General features: G+C 63.6%; 3 protein-coding genes across 12 annotated transcripts; 2 read left to right on the forward strand and 1 right to left on the reverse strand.

The window, feature by feature from the left end:
• The first annotated feature begins 2,549 nt into the window (after positions 1–2,549).
• On the forward strand, positions 2,550–5,459 carry LOC131672950 (glycine receptor subunit alpha-3). Of its 2 annotated transcripts, none has more exons than XM_058950533.1 (9): positions 2,550–3,145; positions 3,416–3,560; positions 3,620–3,702; positions 3,770–3,913; positions 3,981–4,063; positions 4,136–4,270; positions 4,336–4,436; positions 4,530–4,868; positions 5,188–5,459. In XM_058950533.1, the coding sequence occupies exons 1-9, from the start codon at positions 3,093–3,095 to the stop codon at positions 5,446–5,448; spliced, it is 1,344 nt and encodes a 447-aa protein (XP_058806516.1). In that variant the 5' UTR covers positions 2,550–3,092; the 3' UTR covers positions 5,449–5,459. The 2 variants fall into 2 exon arrangements, with proteins under 2 accessions (XP_058806516.1, XP_058806517.1); XM_058950534.1 differs by having other exon boundaries at positions 2,753–3,145; positions 5,260–5,459.
• A 1,368-nt stretch (positions 5,460–6,827) lies between these two features.
• Positions 6,828–8,650, forward strand: LOC131672949 (heparan sulfate glucosamine 3-O-sulfotransferase 6). The gene is made up of 5 exons (XM_058950532.1): positions 6,828–7,400; positions 7,467–7,678; positions 7,737–7,965; positions 8,057–8,318; positions 8,384–8,650. Exons 1-5 carry the CDS (start codon positions 6,828–6,830, stop codon positions 8,506–8,508), a joined length of 1,401 nt encoding a protein of 466 aa, XP_058806515.1. The 3' UTR covers positions 8,509–8,650.
• Positions 8,651–8,652: 2 nt separating this feature from the next.
• On the reverse strand, positions 8,653–13,202 carry LOC131672948 (sodium-independent sulfate anion transporter-like). 9 transcript variants are annotated; one of them, XM_058950525.1, is made up of 7 exons: positions 13,024–13,202; positions 12,150–12,365; positions 11,773–12,013; positions 9,999–11,138; positions 9,619–9,921; positions 9,406–9,551; positions 8,653–9,338 (listed from the first exon to the last, which is right to left on the reverse strand). In XM_058950525.1, the coding sequence occupies exons 3-7, from the start codon at positions 11,915–11,917 to the stop codon at positions 8,982–8,984; spliced, it is 2,091 nt and encodes a 696-aa protein (XP_058806508.1). In that variant the 5' UTR covers positions 11,918–12,013; positions 12,150–12,365; positions 13,024–13,202; the 3' UTR covers positions 8,653–8,981. The 9 variants fall into 9 exon arrangements, with proteins under 9 accessions (XP_058806508.1, XP_058806506.1, XP_058806509.1 ...); XM_058950523.1 differs by having other exon boundaries at positions 12,139–12,365; XM_058950526.1 differs by having other exon boundaries at positions 11,773–11,940; positions 12,048–12,365.
• Between the last annotated feature and the right edge of the window lie 741 nt (positions 13,203–13,943).

The following is a 13,943-nucleotide window of genomic DNA, read 5'->3' on the forward strand; positions in this document are numbered from 1 at the left end:
CTTGCGCTTCGAATAAAAAAGAAAAGAAGAAAGGAGAGAATCGATCGATGCGGCGATCCCTCGTCTTTTAAAAAGCATCGCTGGCTGCCGCAAAGGATACTCGACCAACACCTTTCGCGGCAAAGACGGACGAATAAAACGTGGCGGACTATAGGGATGCGTCGGCATTCGTCCAATTCCGCGGGCGGCTCTCCAAAAATAGCCTGGCACTGTCAGGTCAGAGGGAAAGAAGAGCGAGCGTGCTTATCGTGCATCGTCTCGCAGCTGCCAACCTCTCTGCGGCTCATCCAGCGCGCCTCCGCCGCCTCCCCCCTGCCCCGGCGTCACTCCGCTCTCGTGGAAATCGAGCGCGTTTCGCGGTCAATCAGGCGTGTAATCTCGTTCCGCGCGACTTTTATCCGACGCCTGACGTCGTAGTCTGACTCGACGCTGGCTCGGACTACTTCGCTCGCACGCAGCTGCCGACTCTCGCTTCGATTCGCGTTAGCCGCCCCAGGCGGCCTCGGTCTCTTCTCGCGGAAGCGTCACATCGGCGATCGTGGTCAAGACGAATCCGGGCCAGCCACCGATACGTCTACGCGCGACGGCGCGGCCGCGCAAGCAAGAAAGAGAGAGGACAGCGGCGGCAGCGCCCTCGAGGCGGAAATCCGAGGCGCGCCGGCGGCGGCGAGGAGCCACTTGCGGCGCGCCACTCGAGCGTGGAAAAGGAGAGAGAGGAGTTAGTCGCGCGTCAGAACCCCCATCGCCGATCGAACTTTCGACACTCGAGCCGCGGAGAAGAGCAGAGGCCACTCGAGGGGATAACGGCCCCTCGAGCCGACGTCACGCTCCGCTTTCCGGGCGCGCGCGCGCGCGCGCGGAGCTCGTTACTGGGCCGAGAGCGCCGGCAGCGGCCGCCCTGCCCCCGTGGCTGACCTGATTGCCAGCCCTGCCCAGCCCCGGGCGGACCGGCGCTCGGTCGCGACGACCCGCGAGCCGCGCCACAATGACATTCATCAGCCGCGCGCAACGAAAACGCGCCGGCTGGGCCAGCGCGCGCGCGACAATGCGCGCCAATCAGCTCGCAAAGCGGATCCCGGCCGCGCTCGGCCGGGCAAGACAAAGGCCCGAGGCGTCGGCGCTTTCTAAAAATAGGCCGCTCCGCCTCGGCGCAATTAATGCGGCATTGTCGAATATCGGAGAGCGCGGCGGCCGCGGCGCGCCTGCGCCAGCGTTGAAGTCTCCTCGGTGCGCGTGCACCCCCTCGGCCGCCTCTCGCGCCGTCAGCGACGCACTCGGCGAGACGCAGCCCCCCTCCCCCTCCCTATTCAATCCGCGCGACTCTTTCACGCTCTGTGTCGCGACGCACCCGCCCGGACACTTGCGCTCAAGTACGCGCGATCGTTTTGTCGTTCATCTCCGCCCGTGAGCTTTCTTTCTTTCTTTCTCTCTCTCCTATCTCTTCGGTATCGATCATTTTCGCTTTTTCGTGGAGAAGCTCATCGGGCGAGTACGAGTGTCGCAACAAAGGATGTCGCAATAAAAATATACGCGTAACGAACACAAAGTACACGAGAAGCACGAGGAAGCAACAAAGAAGAAAAAAAGAAATCTATAGCTGTAATCAGCGATCGCATCTATATGCCGCGGAGTCTGCCGCAGAGCGGCAACGCCGCAGCGCTCAGCAGCTTCTCGAAGAGACGGCAAAAAAGAGCTGATTAGGGCGGTTTTCGCGCTCGGCTGCACTGCTCCGTCGCGGAAATAATACACAACAGCCCTTAACCCCAAAAACTGGCGGGGGGCGCGTCGCGCGCACGCAGATCGCATAGTAATTGCGGGGTCGATCAATCGGCCCGCGACGCCTCGTTCGCCGGCGTCATTAGCGCTAATTGCGCGCTCGAGCGGCCGTCTGTCTTTCGACGCGCGCGTCAAGGCGGAAACGGCCGCGGGTCGCGGACCGCCGCGTCGCGAGCTGCGTTTCCGCGCGCTTTGATCTTCGGGCGTCGATCCGTTGGCCGCCCCCCGCGCGGCCTCGCGCTCGCGACCTCGCCGAGAGCAGGCAGCCTCCAGCAGCCTCGTCGATGACCTGCATTCGCGCCCCTCGGTGAGCGCGCCTCGATCGCGAGACGCAACGCCGCGTCGAATGAGGCAGTCACGCGCGCCGGCCCGTCCTACTGTTCTGCCTCGCGGTCGCGGAGGAGGATGTGGGGATAGAGGCGAGGCCACCAGCCATTCGCGGCCCACTTTCGTCGCTTTGGCTCCTCCTCGAGAGAGAGAGAGAGAGAGAGAGAGAGAGAGAGAGACACGATGATCGATCAGAAGAAGAACGAAAAGAGGAAGAAGAAGATGGAAAGCAAGGTGGACAAAGAGAAGGCTCCGCGGTGCATCGACACGCGAGCCGCACGGAGACAGCTCTTTTTCGCCCTTTCACCGCGCGATCGCCGCCGCTGACGCGCCAGAACAGATTGCCGCTTCGAAGGGAATTGGTTCGTGTCTTGCTCTGGTCGCTTGGGACCCTTGTCTCGGCGCATCGTGAAACACTCTTGGCTGGCTCGGACGATCGCGAAGCTGTACGCCCGGTCGGAAAGCTATGGCAGCTGGACGCGACGTTCAGTCGGATGCAGACCGAAGTGAGTCTGCGTCGGCTGCCGTTCACACGCCAAACTGGCTCTGTCCACCGACCCACGCGTGTCCAAGCTCGCAGCTCGAGAAAGCGCCCAGCGCGCAAGTAGCGGAGACCAACGTGGCGGACAGCCGTCGGCTTGCCTTCGTCGGACGCCCGCCCGGGACTGGGAAGCCAGCCGATCGGCTTGTCCCCGGAGACTAGCGCTCTCGAAGCACGCGCGCGCCGGGCAACGAGGCGAGGCGGAGGCGAACGGTTCGCTCGCAGGGCGCCTTTATCGGCAGGTGAGCAGCGAGAGGCGTAAACAGCGAGGAAACAAAAAAGCGCGAGTCGCGATCGAAGCTCGCGCGAAGGCGGTGCGGTGGGGATGGATGCAAGTGGCTCGCATCCATCCGCGCGCGAGCGAGGGACAGTCCTCGTCGCAAGCTCGTCGCGCGCGCAGCGCCGGACGTGAGATGCTGCGCTGACGGGACGCCAGACGGAGACGACCATGAGGCAGCGCCTGCTGATACTCCAGCTGCTCGCGACGATCGTCGGAGCGCAGTAAGCGTCTAATTGCCAGCACTGCTCTTTGTCTCGCATCTCCTATTGCGGCCCCGTTTGCGTCTCCGTTTGCGTCCCCCTTTCCGTTCCCTACCACGAGCTCGCTAATCGCCCGAAAAACGCTGCGCGGTTGTTTTCTCTCGGTTCTGTCTCTCTCTCTCTCTCTCTCTCTCTCTCTCTCTCTCTCTCTCTGTCTCGTCAACGCGTTGCGGCGATTGCGTAACGGGAGCTCCTCGCGACGACGAGCTCAGCTTCGACGATTGTCCACAGGAAGAGCCTCGAGTTTTTCGACCTGCTGCCGGAGGACCCGAAGCTGTACGACAAGATGCGACCGCCGAAGAAGGACGGCCAGGCCACCGTGGTCTACTTCCACGTGACGGTGATGGGTCTAGACTCCATCGACGAGGGCTCGATGGTAACTTGACTTTCGTTGGCGCGTTTCGAGGTCGAGCCCAAAGCCGAACGTTTTTGCAGACCTACGCGGCCGACATCTTCTTCGCGCAGACCTGGAAGGACAACCGACTGCGGCTGCCCGAGAACATGACCTCCGAGTACAGGTAATCGTGGGGAGCGCCGCGGCGGTGGGCTTCGCGATTCTCGACGAGTGTCGATGATGGTTCGCAGGTTGCTCGAGGTCGACTGGCTGAAGAACATGTGGCGGCCGGACTCGTTCTTCAAGAACGCTAAATCCGTCACCTTCCAGACCATGACCATACCCAACCACTACCTCTGGCTCTACAAAGACAAGACCATCCTCTACATGGTCAAGTAGGCGCTAAGCGCACGGCGGTCGCCGGGCATCCGCGCCCCTCTCACTCGCTTGTCACTCTTGCAGATTGACGCTGAAGCTCTCGTGCGCCATGAACTTCCTCATTTACCCGCACGACACGCAGGAGTGCAAGCTGCAAATGGAGAGCCGTGAGTTGACGATTACCGTTGAGCGCCCCCCCCCCTCCCTCTCGCGCCAAGCTAACGCTCGCGTTCATGCAGTGTCGCACACCACCGAGGAGATGATATTCCAGTGGGACCCCGACGTGCCGCTGGTGGTCGACGAGAACATCGAGCTGCCGCAGCTGCAGCTCATTAAGAACTACACGGCTGACTGCACGCAGGTCTACTCCACTGGTGAGCCCAATCCCGCTTTGCTCTCTCGGTCGCGCGCCTCACAGCCTCATCGCTCGCTCGCGCAGGCAACTTCACCTGCTTGGAGGTGATATTCGTGCTGAAGCGCCGCCTCGGCTACTACCTGTTCCACACCTACGTGCCGACCTGTCTGATCGTCATCATGTCGGTGAGTCGACGGTCACCCGGAACTCGTCCGCGCGTTGTCTCCCCTCACTCGCTCTCTCTCTCTCTCTCCCTCTCTCCCTCTTTCTCTGCGCAGTGGGTGTCCTTCTGGATCAAGCCCGAGGCGGCGCCGGCCCGGGTAACACTGGGTGTGACCTCGCTGCTCACGCTGTCGACGCAGCACGCCAAGAGCCAGGCGGCGCTGCCGCCCGTCTCCTACCTCAAGGCCGTGGACGCCTTCATGTCGGTGTGCACGATATTCGTGTTCATGGCGCTGATGGAGTACTGCCTGGTGAACATCGTGCTGGTGCTGGGCGAGTCGCCGGAGCCGCCGAAGCCGCCGCCGCCACCGCCGGCAGCGGCCGCGCAACCGCCGAGCTCCGCCCCGGCGCCCAACTCCGCCAAGCTCGACAAGATCTTCGACATCGCCCGCACGGTAAGGCGCGCCACTTGGACCTGGCACCTCTTGCTCGTGGCGCGTCGGCCGCGCGCCCGAGGGAGCTCGGCTCGCCGCGGCGACTCCGGACCCCGAGCTCCCCTGGACGCGCGGCCGACTCGGTCGCGCGCCCCTCCCCCCGCACACTGCCCATTCATGCGGAGCACCACGTAGGACTGTAGCTGCATGCACGCGCGCGGCAACGCGCACATCACGCACACCATCGAACCGCACACCGGCACCGAGACCCAGAGCCGCTCAGCGAGGCGGCCAGCGAGCGAGGACAATGAAAAACTGACTGAAACTGATTGATACATAGTACCCCGGCAACGCGGATATCGGGCGGAGGGTCAGCCACCACCGCGATTCAATTCGTTGCCCTTGCATGCAGGAGAACGCGATGCTGCTGTCAGGACGCTCGCAGAAGTCGCAGTCGGCGGGCCCGCCGCCGGGGCCCAACAAGGTGCAGAGATCCAAGCTGCTCGCCGTCAGCATCGACCGCTGGTCGCGCTTCTTGTTCCCCGCGCTCTTCGCCTGCCTCAACGTCAGCTACTGGGTCATCTTCTGGAAGTACATCTAGATCGCGTCGACGCTCTGTGTGCGCGTGTGCAAGTGACGATGGCGAACGGTGCGCGCTGACTCTTTCTCTCTCTCTCTCTCTCTCTCTCTCTCTCCCTATTTCGCTCTCGAGCTTGATTTCGCTCCGCTCACCCGCCACCCCTTCTAATGTTCAGCAATACGACGCGTGAATAGAATGCCCAAAGCCTTCTATTCTTCTATTCTTCTTGAAATGCGTAAACGTGTTTCTGCCATGTTTGAGATATGATGTATCGATGACGTATTGTTAGAGCGTTGTGGAAATATATATGTACGCACACACGTATACGTATATGCATATAAACACGCGCGCACAGACGTGAAATTATGAAATGATAGATATTTTTCGATCGAATATTGTTAAAAGGAAAAAGTAACGCTAAACAGTCAAATAAAAATTGCGTCAGTAGCACGTAGACGAGCGAAAAGACATATTCTATATTGAGTGTTGAACAGTATACTTCCAAGAGTTTTACGAAAGTTATTATCTGCGTTATGCTTCTGAAATTCTCTAACGATATGTTCAAGCTGCGCCTCTGCTGGCAAAAGTTTCAGCCGACTCTTCTATAGAACATTCAAATACACGCATGACTCGAATATTACGTCCATTTATAGGTGAGTCACGCATGACCTAGCGTTTTAGATACGTTTGCATCTCCCTGGAAGTAGCCTTGAGCTTTGTTTGTAAATAATTCAATTGCGATTGCTCGGAAAATGGTCCTTGTACAAAATGACTCGTTCGGCGGCATACAATAATGATAAAACTGAATGTCGTAGTCGGACTTTCATCTTCCATTTGTAAAAAGAAGTAAAGAAAAATCAATTTTTCGCATGCGCGAGCGGAGCCCCGACGATTCCTCTGTGGATATTAAAGGCACCGCAAGGCTCTCGCGATTTTGCATATTGTTCAAATAATCGAAGGCTGAATCGGCAAGAAAAATGGATGCGCGCGTCGACTGTTGCTTGGTGTTTTGCCAGAGGACGCGCGCACGCTACCACCTCTTTTGGGAGCCGATTATATAACGCCGACGACGAGGAAGCTGCTTTTCCTGACACACACACACACACACACACACACACACACACACACGCGCGCGTACACGTGCGAACGAAGTCTCTCAGGAGATATCAAAAGCTGAGTGTGAAAGATAACGCGCGAACGTCGACGATGTGTTGTCGACCACGCGGGTGCAAAGCGAATGCCGACTTTGTATCCTCGACGAGCGATGTTTGTCAAGCGAGCCTGCTGGGCGCCACATTGTAATATAAGTTAACGAAGAAAGAAAAACAAAAAAAAAAACAAAAAAAAACGAATCGCTGTAATTTTAATCACTATCTGCTGAGAATATAAGATTTATTCGAATGCGTGAGTCGCAGTTCTTTCACTTGCTCCGCACCGGCCGCGTCGTCAGTCGCCGTCGCGGATCCGACCGGAGGCACGCAGAGGGCGCGGCCGACGGGCCTCCCGAGTTACCGACGCGCGATCCCCGACCGACCGCCGATGCGGCGCCGGCCTGCCGCGCGCGGGCGCCCGACCAGGGCCGCGGGGGCCGGCGGGCGGCGCCGCGCCGGGCGCGCATCGATCGCTCGGCGCCCGGCGCGGCGGAGGGGCGGCCGCGCGCCGGGCGCCGCGGTCCGCGGCTCGACGCCAGCAGCGCCGGCGCCGCCATGGACTCGTCGTCGGCAGCCGCCAGCAGGGCCAAGTCGGCGCGGCGCGCGGCCGCGTGCGTCTGCCTGGCGCTCGCGCTGCTGCTGCTGCTGCTGCTGCTGCTGCTGCTGCTCGTGGAGCACGCGTGCCTGCGCGGGCGGCCGAGGAGGCGGCGCCCGGGCGCGGCGCGCGTCCGCGAGATCCCGCTGGGCGCCGGCGAGCGCGCGGGCGGGCCGGCGCGGGTGCAGCTGGTGCCGCTGTGGGACGCCGCCAACGACAGCCTGGGGGTGAGTTGCCGAGCGGGGCGCGTGGCGCCCGACGAGGGCGAGACTGAGCGGCGGGCGTGCGCGCAGGGGGCCGCGGCGGCGGGCCGCAAGTACCGGGTGCTGGGGCGCCAGGAGCTGCTGGCGGCCAGGCGGCTGCCCGGCGCCCTCATCATCGGCGTGAAGAAGGGCGGCACGCGCGCCCTCCTCGAGTTCCTGCGCGTGCACCCGCACGTGCGCGCCGCCGGATCCGAGGTGCACTTCTTCGACCACCACTACGCCGAGGGTCTGCACTGGTACAGGTAGGCCGGCCGCGCCGCCCCCGTCCGCTCGCACTCGCCGCTCGCCGGCTGTTCGCAGGCGCCAGATGCCGGCCACGCTCGCGGGCCAGATCACCATGGAGAAGACGCCGTCGTACTTCGTGACGGCCGAGGCGCCGCGGCGCGTGCAGCACATGGACCCGGGCACCAAGCTGATCGTGGTGGTGAGGGACCCGGTGACCAGGGCCGTCTCCGACTACACGCAAGTGCGCAGCAAGCGCCCCGACATGCCGGCGTTCGAGCAGCTGGCCTTCGTCAACGGGTCACAGGTGAGCCCGGCGGCGGCCCGGCGGCCCGGCGGCCCGGCGGCGGCCCCGCGGCCGGCCGAGCGCGGCTAAGCTCGCACGATGCGCGCCGCAGGTGGTGGACACGACGTGGGCGCCGCTGCGGATCGGCGTGTACGCGCGCCACCTGCAGCGCTGGCTGGCCTACTTTCCGCTGTCGCAGCTGCTGTTCGTCTCGGGCGAGCGCCTCATCAGCGACCCCGCGCTCGAGATGGGCCGCGTGCAGGACTTCCTCGGCATCAGGCGGCTCGTCTCCGAGCGCCACTTCTACTTCAACGCCACCAAGGGCTTCCCCTGCCTGCTGAAGGGCGAGCAGCACGGCGCGCCGCACTGCCTGGGTAAGCCGGCCGCCTGGTCGGCCCGAGCGACGCTCTCTGACCCCTCGGCGCTCTGTCGCGCGCAGGCAAGAACAAGGGCCGCAGCCACCCGCGCATCGACCCCACGGCCGTCCGGCGCCTGCGGGACTTCTACCGGCCGTTCAACCGGCGCTTCTACCAGCTCACGGGCATCGACTTCGGCTGGGCCTGACGGGCCGCTCGTCCGTGCTCGCTCTAAAGACGGAGCGTGTGAGTTTTGTACAAATGAAAGCAACGTGAGACTTTGTATTATACGGATAGAGGTATGTGTACGCATCTAAGTTTGCACGAACAATAAAAGAAAAGCCATCGACGAGCAAAGAGGTGTCTGGGTGTGTATTTGTTTTTCCTTGCACAAGCGAAAATTCATCGGTATACTTATAAATATAGAATTCTTATGGTACAGCGATGCAGTTATGCCACTGTGGCCCGCACTGCCCGAGCGCACGGCTCGGGGACATCGCGTCTATACACTTAGCCAATCTCTGGCGATGCCGCCTCGGTCGGGCTCCGTCCCGGGCGCGCGCATCCACGTTAAAAACATTATCACAGAACAAGCCGCCTCGGGGGTGGGTGGGGTGGGGGAGGGGGGGGGGCAGGAGGGGGACGGGAGCGGTCGGAAACGAAAGGGGCTGGGACACGGACTCAGGGCGCGCGCTTGGCGCAGGCGAGCGCGCGCTCCTTGAGCAAGTCGTCGAGGCCCTCCTGCGTGTAGTAGACGACGAAGTCCTTGGGCGCCACGCCCTCGAAGACCGCGTAGACCGAGGGCTTGAGGTTGTAGAAGAAGAGCGGCTGGCCGCGCGCGGCAAAGTCCTCGGTGAGCGACTCGACCACCTTGGCCGCGCTGAAGTCGGCGCCGTAGATGTGCGTGCAGTCGATCACCACGGGCGTGACGGCCTCGCGCCGGCCGTACTTGGTGACCAGGTGGCGCACGTAGTCCACCGACGGGAAGATGAGGCAGCGGTCGGGCGTGAGCATCAGGTAGCTGGCGCCGCGCCGGCTCTGCGGGCCGAAAGCGGAGCGCTGAGCGCGCGCGCGACCCCCGGGCCTTGCCCGCGCCGCCGCTCACCTGCAGCTTCTCCACCGAGATCTTGGGCCTGGCCGCGTGGTACAGGATGAACAGCACGTTCACGGCCACGCCGATGGCAATGCCCAGCTCCACCTGCAGCACCAGGCACGCCACGAAGGTGCCCAGCCCGGGGATCAGGTCCGACTCTGCAACAGGCAGCCGGGCGCGCCGGTCAATAGGGCCCGGGGCTCGGGGCCCGGCCCGCCCACTCACTCTTGGTCCTCCACATAGGCTTCACCACCTTCACCTCCACCATGAACACCACCGCGGCGATGATGATGGCCGCGAGCGCGGCCTTGGGGATGAAGGCGAAGCAGGGCGTGAGGAAGAGCAGCGCGAGGACGACGAGCGCGCCGGTGTAGGCGCCGCCCAGCGGCGTGCGCGCGCCCGACGCGTTGTTCACGGCGCTGCGGCTGAGCGAGCCGCTGCCCGGGAAGGCCTGCACGAACGAGTTGGCCAGGTTGGCCGCGCCCAGCGCCAGCAGCTCCTGGGTGGCGTCCACCGAGCGCCCGCTGGCTGCAACAGACGCGGCCCAGAGCGAGCGAGTGCCGGCGCCGCTCGGCGAGCGCCGCGGCTCGCCGGGCGCCACTCACCGAAGGCCTTGCAGATGGCCACGTCCTCCAGCAGCGCGACCAGCGGCAGCACGAGCACGCCGCTGCCGAGGTTGGCGCACATCTCCACGAGCGTGAGCGCGGTGCCGTTGCCGCCGCCGAGCGGCGGGGGCGGCCGCGCCGCCGGCATGCCCCCGGGGATGTGGCCGATCAGCTGGAAGGGGCTCTCGTCGGCGGGGAAGCTGTAGGCCAGCAGGCCGCAGCCGACCACCAGCAGCGCGTTGCGCGAGGTGCCCGTCAGCCAGAGCAGCCGGTTGGCGGCGCGGTGCCTGGCGCTGCGCCGCTGCTGCTCGTCCGAGCCGATCCTCGCCGCGGCCAGCGCCTGCGCCCCGCCGGCAGGCGCGGGACAGAGCGAGAGAGCGAGAGAGGGAGAGAGAGACAGAGAGCGTGAGCGACGGAGCGGCGGCTGGGGGCGGGGCTCGCCGCGCGCGCGCGCGCCTACCCTGAGCGCGAGCAGCAGGCCGATGCAGCAGAGCCCGAGCGCGGCGTCGTAGCCCGAGGCCTGGTGCGCGTTCCGCGCGATGCTCGTCCACAGCTGCAGGAAGGTGGTGCCCTGCGCGGGGATGCCGAGGATGTCCTTGACCTGCGACGACACGATGATGAGGGCCACGGCCGAGGTGAAGCCCGAGCTGACGGGGCCCGAGACGAAGTCGACGAGGAAGCCGAGGCCGAGGCAGCCCATGAGCAGCTGCACGCAGCCCACGAGGAAGCTCAGCAACACGGCGTGCTGCTCGGGGCTGGGCAGCTGGGCCACCGTCTGGTAGGTGAGCAGCGAGACCATGGCGGTGGGCCCGAACGGCACGTCCTTGCACGAGCCGAGCACGATGTAGACGAAGCAGCCCAAGAAGCTGCCGTAGAGGCCGTACTGCGGCGGCAGGCCCGCCACGTTCGCGTAGGCGAGCGACTGCGGGATGACGGTGAGGCCGACCGTGACGCCGGCCACCAGGTCGCCCAGCGCGTCCTGGCCGCTGTAGCGCGGCAGCCAGTCGAGCACCGGCAGCCGCTTGTGCAGCGTCTTGCGCGTGCACCTCCTCCGCAGCTCGCGCAGGCACGCGCTCGCCAGGCCCTCGCGTGTCCGCCTACTGCTCGACTCGTCCTGCCCTGCGCCTGGCTCCTCCACCACTGCAACCCTCGCACAGCCCTCAGAGTCCCCTGCGGCTCGTCCGCCGCGGCCGTGAGCCGACGACGCTTCGATTGTCGCGCGCACATCGATCTCATGCGTTCGCGCTCCGGCGCTTCGATTGTCCGCCGTGAGGCCTGCTTTTTTGCCTCCTCTTTTTTCGCCGTTTTTTGCTCGCCGCGATCTCCGCCGCGCATTCCGAGCGGATGAAAACGCGCGACGGATAACCGAGCCAATTACACGATTCTTTTTCATCTTCGGCGCTTCTTTGTGCCTCGAGAGCAATAAAAAAAAGGAAAAAAAAGGCACGAGCACCGCCTCCGCAATCGTCGGAGCTACATAAGCTATGTAAGCAGCGTCTGACCATTACGTATCCGATGAAAACAAAGCTTCTAAAAGCAGCGATTTTTCGATCACTTACTTTTGCGATGGCATCCTTGGGCAGCGTGCGAATCAATCGTGGATTAGTACGAACGGGAATTCGCGCTCAGGCGAAAACCAACTCGCAATTATCTCAATCTCTCTCTCTCTCTCTCTTTCGCTCTCTCTCTCTCTCTCTCGCGTGCGCACGACGGTCAACGTCCGCACTTCCGGACTGTGGCAGGCTGGTCGTGGGGTCGCGATCGAAATACTCACAGACCAAGTCGGAAGAGCCGCTGATCTCGCGGTGCGAGGCGAGCGAGTCGCTGGAGTCGACCAGGTCGGTCTCGCTGAGCGCGCGGTTGATGTAGCCACCCTCGAGGCCCTTGCCGTCGCAGATGCCGCTGCCGTCCTTCCTCATCTCGCCGTGGTCGTTCGGCTCGCCTGCTGCGGCGAGGCGACGTGTCGGTGTGAACAAGGGGGCGACGTGTCAGTTCGAGCGCGCTCGTTCGACGAGCTGCAATTGCCGCAAAGGAGCGAAATGCTTTCACCTCTTGGCGACTATTACGAGCGCAGGAAGCGCGCCCGTAGTCTTGGCTCGCGCCAACTGCACGATCGATTTATACTGCCACGCGCGCTGACCCCAATAGTACCGATCCGTGGATTGTCGTTCCTTATCCCCGCGCTCGGCGCTGTCGATGATTCTTCGTCGGTCGACCAATCCAATCTCGGTCGAGCGAGTCGGCCGACGTGGAAAGCGCCGTCGGATCCTCCGCTGCTCGTTGTCCGCCCAAGAGAGCCGCGCGCTCTCAGGAATCGGTCAACATCTGCCGAAAACGCCCTCCGGCCGTCGACGAGGCTCCGCGTCTCTGCAAGATTGATTTCGTTCGATAAGCGATCGTCGCATCGCCAACTCCGCTGGCCAGCTTACTTCTATTTGTAACGAGGAAGAGCGAGAGGGGGGCGGGAATAAAAAGTCATTACGAGAACAATCATCGCTTACGTAATTGCTCGGCAATGCAATTTACATTCGCGTCGCGCGCACTTTGTCCAAGTTGCTCGACATTAGTTCGCGCGCATTGCGTAACCGAAGCTCGCTGGTTCGCGATCGAATCGAGGATCGCGCGCGCGCCCCTGTGGAGACGTCGATCGCGCTCCGACAATGAGAGAGAGAGAGAGAGAGAGAGAGAGAGCGTACGCGCGCGCCTCTCAAGGCCCTTGTTCGCCGACCTAGTAAGCGCATCTCCGCCTTGGAAACTGTGCCACGGCAGCTTCCGAGATGCTTACGTGACGCGCGTCGCCGTCCGAAAAAAAGAGAAAAACGAAAACCCCGAACAGTTTACGTAAAAGACTTTCGTAAGCCCGCGGCCGCGGCTTCCGCGATCGATACGCGCCCTTGCCGCGCGCGCCGCGCACCGCGCACCGTTCGGGTCGCGCGCGCGACCTCTCCGCCCCGGGGGCGCGCACTCGGGGCCCGGCGGACGGACCGCGCGTCGCGTCGCGAACGCCGCGGCGGGGCGCGCTTACCTCGAGTCCAAGACCTCGGCCGGCTGTCCGGCGGCCGCGAGCGCGGGAGGCCAGAGGCAGGTCAGCGGGGCAGCGCGATTCCGTGCCGGCAGCAGCGAGGATCACACGCGAGCGAGCGAGTCAAGTGCAAGGCCGTCATTGCCGATCATCCCGCGTGCGAGGTGCGGCAGGAGCGCGACGCGACGACACAATACTCGCGCGGCCGGATCTTCGCGCGCGGTATATAAACGCCGACTCTCCCTTCTCCCGTCTGCTTTTCCCCTCTCTGCACGCCTCGACGCCGCGCGCGGACGCGCGCGCCTTTCGGAAAATCGCTCGCCTCGGTTTTTCCCGCTCTCGTAAGAGTGGAGGCGCGCCAATGGCTCTCCGCGTTTTCGGCAGGCGGTCGTCGAGGCTGTGGAGCTTGCGCGCGCGCGCGCGCGCGAAGGCAGACGGAGAGATCGGCGCCGCGAGCTTGCGAGAAAGCCGTTGCCGTCGCCGGCGCGTCGCGACTCCGAGGCGCGCGCTCCGGCCTTGCCGGCCTCTCCCCGCGGTCGACGCAGGTGCGACGCTTCGTTGCTCGCTGCCGGTCGGAGCCGCGATGGCCGAAGCTAAAATCGACCAATGAAATTACCGTCGTCGCCATCGCGTGCTCCGGACGCACCGTCCAGCGCGATCGCGCGAGCATCTTCCAGCCGAGGAAGTGCCGCCTTAACAGCCGTTGTCGTCAATGGCGAGGATTGGGGCAGATCGGGACCAACGCCTCGCGGCTTTCATGCGAGAAGCGACGCGGAAACGCTCCTCCGTACGGTTGGACTCGTCGCGTCCTCTCGTCGTCGTCGTTGGTGCAAAAGCGAACAAGTCGAGCGAGCACATTGCTGTCCGCTTTCGTGTCATTCGCGTTCGGCGAACGGGGGGGCTAAGGGCGAACGACGGCCAAC

Source organism: Phymastichus coffea, unplaced genomic scaffold (assembly GCF_024137745.1).
Source record: "Phymastichus coffea isolate CEN01 unplaced genomic scaffold, Cenicafe_Pcof_1.1 PCOF00162, whole genome shotgun sequence".
Taxonomy (NCBI): domain Eukaryota; kingdom Metazoa; phylum Arthropoda; class Insecta; order Hymenoptera; family Eulophidae; genus Phymastichus; species Phymastichus coffea.

Coding starts and splice junctions, on each gene's coding strand:
- LOC131672948 (XM_058950522.1), bottom strand. CDS start 11,391: ATGAAAAAGAATCGTGTAATTGGCTCGGTTATCCGTCGCGCGTTTTCA. Junction 9,922..9,998: donor GGCCATCTGCAAGGCCTTCG/GTGAGTGGCGCC, acceptor CGTCTGTTGCAG/CCAGCGGGCGCTCGGTGGAC. Junction 9,339..9,405: donor TCTCGGTGGAGAAGCTGCAG/GTGAGCGGCGGC, acceptor TTCGGCCCGCAG/AGCCGGCGCGGCGCCAGCTA.
- LOC131672949 (XM_058950532.1), top strand. CDS start 6,828: ATGCGTGAGTCGCAGTTCTTTCACTTGCTCCGCACCGGCCGCGTCGTC. Junction 7,401..7,466: donor CCGCCAACGACAGCCTGGGG/GTGAGTTGCCGA, acceptor GCGTGCGCGCAG/GGGGCCGCGGCGGCGGGCCG. Junction 7,966..8,056: donor CCTTCGTCAACGGGTCACAG/GTGAGCCCGGCG, acceptor TGCGCGCCGCAG/GTGGTGGACACGACGTGGGC.
- LOC131672950 (XM_058950533.1), top strand. CDS start 3,093: ATGAGGCAGCGCCTGCTGATACTCCAGCTGCTCGCGACGATCGTCGGA. Junction 3,703..3,769: donor AACATGACCTCCGAGTACAG/GTAATCGTGGGG, acceptor GATGGTTCGCAG/GTTGCTCGAGGTCGACTGGC. Junction 3,914..3,980: donor ACCATCCTCTACATGGTCAA/GTAGGCGCTAAG, acceptor TCACTCTTGCAG/ATTGACGCTGAAGCTCTCGT.